The sequence below is a fragment of the Chrysoperla carnea genome, chromosome 1 (assembly GCF_905475395.1).
Source record: "Chrysoperla carnea chromosome 1, inChrCarn1.1, whole genome shotgun sequence".
NCBI classification, from domain to species: domain Eukaryota; kingdom Metazoa; phylum Arthropoda; class Insecta; order Neuroptera; family Chrysopidae; genus Chrysoperla; species Chrysoperla carnea.
The window spans coordinates 83,114,707-83,124,216 of record NC_058337.1 but is presented as its reverse complement, the minus strand read 5'-3'; the positions used below and the strand labels follow the sequence as shown (position 1 = coordinate 83,124,216).

At 30.2% G+C, this 9,510-nt stretch overlaps 1 protein-coding gene across 3 annotated transcripts; it reads right to left on the bottom strand.

Annotated features, from left to right (window-relative positions):
- Positions 1-384: 384 nt before the first annotated feature.
- Positions 385-4,859, bottom strand: LOC123304965 (heterogeneous nuclear ribonucleoprotein A1, A2/B1 homolog). Of its 3 annotated transcripts, none has more exons than XM_044886533.1 (5): positions 4,767-4,859; positions 2,364-3,079; positions 1,936-2,168; positions 775-897; positions 385-604 (listed from the first exon to the last, which is right to left on the bottom strand). In XM_044886533.1, the coding sequence occupies exons 1-4, from the start codon at positions 4,773-4,775 to the stop codon at positions 797-799; spliced, it is 1,059 nt and encodes a 352-aa protein (XP_044742468.1). In that variant the 5' UTR covers positions 4,776-4,859; the 3' UTR covers positions 385-604; positions 775-796. The 3 variants fall into 3 exon arrangements, with proteins under 3 accessions (XP_044742468.1, XP_044742471.1, XP_044742470.1); XM_044886536.1 differs by having other exon boundaries at positions 1,948-2,168; positions 4,767-4,858; XM_044886535.1 differs by having other exon boundaries at positions 386-604; positions 1,936-2,156; positions 4,767-4,858.
- Positions 4,860-9,510: the final 4,651 nt, after the last annotated feature.

Below are 9,510 nucleotides of genomic sequence, written 5' to 3'. Positions count from 1 at the left end.
AAATTTAGAATTATCGATTGCTTCATCTTGTAAACGTTTATATTAAAATTAATATATAATACCTTCATAATATAACTCGAAGAATTTTTGTTTAAATTTACTTCACATTTAAAGATACACCGTAAAGGTACGGTTTAGATAGCCTATCAAGCTAGTTTTAAAAAGTCAGAAAAAAAATATATAATCAAATATATATAAAATTGGTTTTAAAAAAAATTAATCCCTCATAAGGTGTAGTCATAAATTACATAATTAATCAGTCAAATAACAAAAAAATTCAAATCTATGTATTAAAAAAGAAAACCTACAAAATTTTTCTAAGCCAAAAATAAATTTGACTAAAAAAATCTGAACATTTTAAAATCGATTTGTACATCTTTTTGTATTAAATCTTAACCTTAAAAAAACACAAAACACTATTTTGATTTAAAAAGAGGACACTTTTTTTTTTGAGAAAGAACTGCGCCTGCCTGAATTGTGATATACACTACATAGTTCTAGCCTGAAACAGATCTAGCCTGCCTGTGTTTTCGATTTCTTTCTCAATCTCTCAGTTTGTATGTGTTTTTTCTCTCTGCCTGACATTAGTGATGAAAAGGGAAACCTAAAGAGTTAAAGGTAAATTATATTAGTTACAAGTGACAAATTAAATCTCTAAACATAGAAAAAATTCTGTTTGCTACTCTTTTTTCGAATTATCTTTTACAAAAAAAATCTAACTCGTAAAGGAAATGTTTAAATAATGAGGAAAATATAGATAAAAAGGGTACGTACTTAAAGTAAATTTTCACGAAGTTTAAAACCGACGTCCTGGTCCACCACCTTGACCCTGGTTAAAGTTGCCGCCTCCTTGGTTACCACCGCCATAACCTCCACCACCGCCGCCTGTATTACCACCTGCAACAAGATTTTGATTTGAATTTTTTTGTAAAACCTTTAGTAATTGTTAACAAGCATAACTTGTGAAAATTAATTGAAATAACTTAGAAAGCAACGAGGTCTCCTCAAAAATGTTTGACCTGTTGATATTCCAATTGAAAATTAGCTTGTAAACAATTACCAAATTAAGTCATGCTGAATTTTCGCAAACAAAAAATGTACGAAGGTTAATAACATTAACTTAAGATTTCATAAATTAATGTTTGGTAACTTGCAAACTAATCTTGCACCAGTGCTTATCCTGCATTTTATAATATTTTAATAAAACACAGGTTAGATCTGAGTGCAAATTTTGCGAAATAACGTAGAATTTTAAGAGGTTAGCATCTTCCGAACGAACAAAATTTAATTAACATTATCTTATATAATGTTTTGATTACAACTATTCGATTAATGTTGTTAGAATATAGTATAAGAATTAGATATATGGATGCAGCATTACGAAGAAATATAGTAAAATCGTGTGGGAGCAATCAATGAACGTTTGATTTTCACAAAAATGCTCAGGATAATTATTAATTTATAGCTTTAAAGTAATTAAAGTAATTATTTATAGCTGCTAAACTAAGTTTAGCAGTAACTAAATGTCTCACGCTTCTATTAATTATCGTACATATTAAATTTTGTTTTTTTGGAAATTGAAAAGTCTTATCTAATTACAAAAATTAAGTTTCAAAACAAATTTTTAAATGTAAATCAAAATCATGCTTAGCACACAAATTTAACTCATAAATGTATTCGTGAATAAATTATTCTAATTTTTGTTTTCCAAAATAGACATGATTTATGAATTCACGATTACAGTTAAGGGTTAACTGAAAAAATATCAAACTACTTCGATTATGTGTTATTGAAAAATAAGATCGTAAAAAAATGTATCGATAAAAATACATTTTTTCACAATACAACACAATAATGGAAGAAAATAATACACAAAAACATAATTCTAAGAATTACGACGACATCAATAATAAAAAAATTTGTTTTTCACTGAACCTTTTCCCTTACCATAAGGCGCCGCTCTATTACCACCCTGATTAAAATTACTCCTCATTGCACCCCCACCAAATCCTTGTTGATATCCACCTCCGAAACTGTCATTACTCCAGTTACCACCGTTGTTGTAATTATTAGGGCCGTTACCCCATCCACCAGGTGCACATTGGTTGTCCCATGGACTGGCGCCATTACCCCAACCGCCGCCTCCATTGCCATATCTATCATAAAAACTAAATAAAAAAGAGATTGTTGCGATTTTTGCGAGAGACATTTTTTTCAAAAACGTCGTTTTTTAAGAGTTCTGTACCAAGAGCTTATAGAATAAATTAACCGCTTGCGATACTGAACTCTTTCTCGCGTTTGGACAATTGTGTTTTGTTGTTCTAAGTTAAAATTGATATGTGAAAATAATCTCATGTGCTTACCCTCCTTGATTTCCACCATTCCAATCACCACCACCACCTCGATTACCTCCCCAGGATCCGCCGTTTTGGTTACCACGGCCGCCACCACCTCCTCGGCCACCCATACGACCACCGCCGCCACCTCCATTTGATCCGCCGCCACCACCGCCCCCGCGGCTTATTTCTGCTTTACTAAGTGCTTTTTTGACATCGACATGTTTTCCTCGAATGTTATGTGATCTTTGTAAACATACTTTATCAACTGGATCATAATCATCGAATTCAACAAATCCAAATCCACGTTTTTTGCCAGTTTCTTTGTCGGTAACAACACTTACGGCCAAGATCTCGCCGTATGATTTAAAGTATTCTCGTAAATCATTTTCATCGATATCTTCTTTCAAACCTCCTACGAACAATTTTTTAACAGTGGCACCAGCATCTGGTCGTCCAATTTCTTGCCGTGGCACAGCACGTTTTGGTTCTACAACTCGACCATCTACTCGGTGTGGGCGATTTGATTGAGCATCATCAACCATGGTACTTCTGGAGTAGGTTATGAAACCAAAACCACGTGACCGTTTGGTTTTTGGATCTTTCATAACAACAACGTCCACAATTTCACCCCATTGTTCAAAATGTTTTTTTAGAGAATCGTCTGTTGTTCGGTAGTCTAAACCACCGATGAATAGTTTTCGCACATGTTCCGGCTCAGTTATGTTTGACTTGTTATTATCCTAATAAAAATAAAATGAATTACTTTAAGGCTTTAAATAAAGAATTTGAAAAACGGTTTAGACTTTTATATTGAATGTAACATTTAGGTTTAGGTTGGTTGGGTGCTGTTCTGGGTTTTGTATTCACCAACTTATTAAGAGAAAATATTTCACGCACAACGTTCCTATGCAGTTTTTAGAACCAATACTTCATCCAGGAGATATGACTTTAATAATAAGGAAATTTTAGGAATTTCTGGATTAATATTTATTCTTATTATTAACAAAGCATTTTATAGAGTTACAATTATGTGTTACGGTGACATTTCTATTGGTTCTAAAAGACAAAATTTGACTTTTATTGAATTGGAGTAAAATATTTTCGTACATACACTTGAAAAAATTACAATGCATCATAAATTGTAGTAGTTTCTACAGTTTGGTTTATAAAAGCCAATAAAAATTGCCGATTTTTACATCAAAAATTTTCAAAATTACAAATTATAATTAACTAAGCCGTATCTCGTTAATGATATTACATCTAAAAAAATTTATTGTGATTTATGCGCCTCCTTTATTATTTCAATCGTTTTAGGCATCCTGTACAGAGGAAATATCTTCTTTGTATTTTATTTTTTCGAACAGTGTAGGTATATGCCAAATTCAGGGAAAAATGGTTATGAAAATTATTAGGTATTATAAAGAAATTAATATATTACAACTGTTTTAACTTATAAATCGTGAACTTGAAAGCATATTTTTCCGTAGGTACCAAGTATAGTAAACCAAACATGAAAATATGCATCTCATAAATCAGCTAAAGAGAAAATATATTATTTTCAAGTACATAATTAGCTTTTTAAGGATTGAAATGGGGGATTTTACACAAAATGGAGGAGACAAGAGGTGAAAAAAGAAAGTTATTATTTTAAAATGAATCCTGGCTATAAGATAGTGTAAAGTATAAAAAATAACATTTAGCTAAAAAACTATCTGTTTAAATCATACTCTGACAAATATCGGTTTCTCCAAGTGATACAAATATTTAATATTTATTTCTAAACGATTTGTGAATGATAGGTCCTTGGACTTATATTTTAATTAAAAAGAAAATAAAAAAAGGCATAAAAAACACCGGTTTTTGTCTAGAGTCTCGATTTACAATGTAATTTAGTTTTCAATTTGCAAATTTATGTATAATAAAGTAATTTATTGTGAAAATTACAATATTTTATACATAAGACGCTTTCCGCCATCTTTGATGCCATCTCATCAAGTCCAGATGGTAAATGTCAATAACCGGTGAAATCGCAAAAAGGGTGAAAATTATATGATATGAAAATTCTAGAAATAATATGCTCAGTAATTTGACTCAGTATTTTAAAAAATGCCAATTTTGGCTGGTCAAGTATACCTAGCCTTGGGCAAAGCTATTTTTAAATTATAATACACCCAACCCTCAATAGTCAAATGCAATATCTAAAATAATACACAGAAACATTTTAAACGCAAAATCTTAATATTTAAATTTTACACAATAATTTTAATAAAATGTTTTGCGCTATTGAATTAATACCGAATTATTGGAACGCATTTTATACGTAGCCTATGTCAAAAAATAATTGCAATTTGAACGAAATAAATAAACCATTCTTTTAAATTGATTAAAATAAGTAATTCGTATAAATTTAAATAAATAAAAACTTACCTCTCCCATGTTTATAAATATATATTTATGGACAGTTCACTAACAACTAACACAGTTCAACGCCAAAAACAAAATGGTAGAGAGAGTACTGACAAAAAAAATTAGTGAATCAATAAACATAGAAAATTAAATAGCCGGATATAGCGCTAGTTTACAATATACATTTTATAGATTTGATACAAGCTATTTGGTACTAAAAGCCACCGTAAAAAAACAGCGCTTATTTTAAAATTAATTAAATGCAAGCATTTAATTATTGTAATATTATTATTTTTATTAAAATAAAGGTAAATATAATGAGAGTATTAATCTATTTGAATACTTTGTAAATCATTTCTTTTTAAAAAAGCTTTTTATATTATATTTATTGATCTTAAAAACAGATACGGTTGTGGTTTATCTTAGCATTCCGTTTTAGGAAATTTTTTGCAATATTTAATTCTTTCTGTCCGTTTGGTAATAAAATTTTTTGTTCTATGTATCTATTTTTAGATAATAATGTATAAATTGAAAAATGTTTAACAGTGATTTCAGAATATACTAACTAAACGAAAATTTTGTTTATCTAAGGCGCCAGTACTATCTTTTCGCTTAGTATGGCTTACTTCAGCTAGCGCAGTCAGTGTACTCATTGATAATAAATAACTTTTTTTCATGTCTTTTGAAGTTATCAATTTCTTTGATATTCCTAGCTCAATTTGTTTGTTATTAGGTTCAAGTAAAAAAATTCAATTAAATTTCATCATCTATTAAAATTAGGTCCATAAATTTGTCGAGCTCAACATTTGGAAGGGTCTGTGGGATCATTAGATGGGAGGAAGCTCTCCTTTATTAATATAAGATACAAAATTAAATTTTAATTTAAAATTGGTTACTTACAGCAAGTATTTAGTGGATTAAAACACTAGACAAAGGTTTGGGTGTATCAGCATATGCTTAATTCGAAACAATTCTCCACTTGGTTGTCGTACTGTGTTACGGTTAGAGATGATTGTTAGCTAAAGTTGAGTTTGCTTAGGTAAAGGTACTGATAAGCAAAAGTAAGTTAAACTTTAATAGTCATAATTCTGAGAAAAATAATAGGCACAATATTAATATCTATTTTGTTTGACTTGACTGTTCAAATTTATGTACTTCTAATAAAGGTGTTTTTATTAAAAGTATTAAAAATGTATGCAATTTTTTTAAATGTTGGAGCCCTTTGACTCTTGGAATTGGGTGGTAGTCTAATAAGTTCTCATGTTGCTTTTAAGCCAGCAATTAAGCTTGAAACAACGCATAGCCTTTGATTTATACGTGCACTAGTGAATTATTTGCATCGATGCCTATATAGTTGCATATATATACTTAGGTTACGGTAATTCCGTATAGTATGGAAAGTTGACTGACTATATGTTAAACATTCATTCCTTGCTCAATTTAATTCGTTCACTTATAGTGAACTAGTCCTTTTAATTGTTGTTTTATTTATTTCATTTATTATTTTTTTTTGAAAATTTTAGACAAACTTAAAATAAGTGAAAACAAACAGTTGACTGAGTTAATTGTTGAAAAAACATGTATAGACAGTGTTTATTAGGCAATTGTTTGTTTTTTTACGTCATGTAAGTAAAGGAAGGCAGTCACTCTTAAACACAAAGTAATAAGAGTATATTTCTTCTCACTTCTTTAGTGAACATATTATATGCCATAAACAAATAGGTACATACATATATAGAATAAATGTATACTTGATACACACATACCATAACACTATATAATACCTAATTTTGCGGCCTCTTCTTTTCAGCTTTGATTTAACGCAGTCGGACTTTTTAATTTTTTCAAGCACGACTGATACCCCACTTACACTAGTTCGCCGACTTTCATTTTCAGCCTATGTATGTTTTGTCCTTGTGGTGCTCTAGGGACCAAACGCGTACTCCGATTTTAATGATTCTCACGTCAATTGATTGGTCTATGTAGTCTATTTAAGAGCTATTCAATGATACTTAACATAGTTTTCGACTTTCATTTTTTACTCTTTTTCTGCGTGTCTGCCGAACAAACTTTGGATCGATTTTTAACCCTTTTCCCGTGATCCAATCGAGCTTAAACTTTGAAGGTAGACTCGTGGCTAAACAAATTTAAATTGTTTAAAGCAAAGAAAGGGAGTATAGTATAAACTTGATTTTTATTTATTAAGTCGCCTGGTCGCCATATTGAATTTTTATTAATGCCCATATCTTTAGTAGCACTCGCAAGGCTAAGACAAATCGATTGACGTTATTTTAACTTGTTTAAATGTTTAATTAAAATTTTAAGATAAAAATCGTAATATTTATAATAATAACATATGATTATAAATAATAGTTTTCTTAAATCGTGACCATATATTTCAATTAATTACAATCAAACAAGGGAATTTCCCCGGTCAAATTATTGGAAATCTGTAAACATACCTATATATATATATATATAGAGATTTTTTTCTTGTCTTTCAAAGTTTATGATGATGATAAAATCAAATTAATAATTGATTTATTGCTTTAATATTAATTTTTAAGCGAAATTATGGATTCTGTTAAAACTAATGGATCACAAAAACAAATCTAGATCTCTATACAGATATGAATTTTTAATGCGTATTAATTATATCCTATTGGAATTAATCGTTTTTGTAAACAGTGAAGCCATTTAAAATCTACAATTGAATGTAGCTAAAAAAATATCTTTTTCTTTAATATCTAGCCATTTTAAAAGCTTTTATTTAGCTTCACTTTTTGTTAATTGGTCTATTCCGTTGGGTTAAATATTCGATTTGAATATTAAAGTATCTTCCGATAAGATAGAAAGTTGAAAATGGCAGAGAAGATTTAAATCGGGCGACAATACATTATTCTGACACTAATAATAGAAATACGTTGGCAGCGTTGTAATACGAAATGGCTTTTCTCTTAAAAAAAAGGTGGAGGAGGTGGAAATTTGACTTTCCCAAAAAGCACTTTTTTGACACTTACTGAACCTATACACACGTATTTAACTCTTAAGTTCCTTTTTCAAGGGCTGTAGAGATGAGCAATAAATGTCGAAAAAGAGGGTTATTCTATGAGAAAAAGGTTTTTCAAATTACTGAAATTATGCCACCGCTTTTTTAACATCGTTCTGCTTTGGGAATAACCATATACCCTGAATTTCATGACATTTGAACAAATGCGAACTGTTGGAGGTGGTTAAATCAAACAACTCCAAACTCTATAAATTGTGTTCCAGGAGTTTTTAAACGGATTTATGAGCACCCCTATCGCTCTCAAGTTGACCTTCGATACAGTGCATAAGTCTATAATTTTTACAACAATTTAACTAACATAGGTAACGTTAATATTATAATTTGATGAAGGAAAAGCGTGTCATAGCATAACTATGCGTGGCATAGCTTTACATGAACTTTAAAGCATAAAAAAAAACCAAAACAATAATCGTTTATCCGTTTGTGGTAAAGATATATTTCCAAGGCTATTACTAAATTATACAAATTTTCCTAATAATATGGGTAAACCTGTTTTATAAAATCAATTGTTGTATGTTTATTAGACCATCTAAAATAAAAGTACCTAGTTTACTTTAATTATTTTTACTTCAATTACAGTCTTTTTCGTTATTTTACTGTCAAAAAGAAGCACAAAAACCCGTAGACCCCACCTCGACCCCATTAAAGGCATGGCCGAACCTGTGAATCAATGAATAAACGCCATCATATAGGGTTATCCAAAAAACCCACAGACCCGTGCTAGCTCGACGCCACTAAAGTCATAGCCAATCCGTGAATCAGTAAATGGACGCAGTCACAGACTTACTGGAAGGGCCAAAAACCTGCAGGTTTGTGACACCTCGACCCCATTTAAGGCATTGCCAAGCCGTGAATCAGTGAGTGAAAGCAGTCGTAGAATTAACACGAGTTGTTTTAACCGGAGTTGTTTGGCACCGAATTGTTTGTATTGGAGTTGTAATGCCTTTTAGCGATTGTAACTAGTTTTTGGTCAGCGTTAGTCGAAACAAGTTTCGACCGAAAATTAACAGTCAAAAATACTATTAACTGATGATGTTCAGACAAAACTACTATAGATTAATGTGCAGTCCAAAGTACGTTTGTCTGTTTTTTCAGTTAAAAGAAGGTACTTTTGACCGGCTGAGAGTTTTGACTGTGACACATACACAAACATGAATCTAAAAGTAGTGCTATCACATTATTGTCCTGACTATGAAACGTAGGTAAAGACCTAGAATTAGAAAACAAATTGCGTCAGGTTTTTTTTTTAGTGGGAAAGAACGTTAAAGATTTTTTTAGGAATTGAAAAATATATTATTACATCAAAAAAATTCACTTGAAAGTTTTATAAAATTTTTGTTTTATAAATATTATCTATTATTACACATACTTGTTAAACGATGCCAAAAATATTATCAAAAGTACACAAATGTAAGGGAGTGCGATGTTATAATTTTTGGAAGATTTGATTTGATTTGAATTGTCCTCACTCATAGTAGGACTATGGTATTTTATACAAGGAAGTTGAAAAAAACAATTCATTAATTCCAATTTAATTAAAAATTGATACTGATTAGTTAAAACGAATGAATCTATTCATGCGTAAACATTTATTTTTAACAATTAGAGAAAATTCATACAATTTGTTTACTAATTCCTGGAAAGTTTTTAATGAAAATACTATTAACCCGGAACTAACGTTAATGAATTCAAATG

Coding starts and splice junctions, on each gene's coding strand:
- LOC123304965 (XM_044886533.1), bottom strand. Junction 2,169..2,363: donor AATGGTGGAAATCAAGGAGG/GTAAGCACATGA, acceptor TTTTTTATTTAG/TTTTTATGATAGATATGGCA. Junction 898..1,935: donor GCCTTATGGTAAGGGAAAAG/GTTCAGTGAAAA, acceptor ATCTTGTTGCAG/GTGGTAATACAGGCGGCGGT.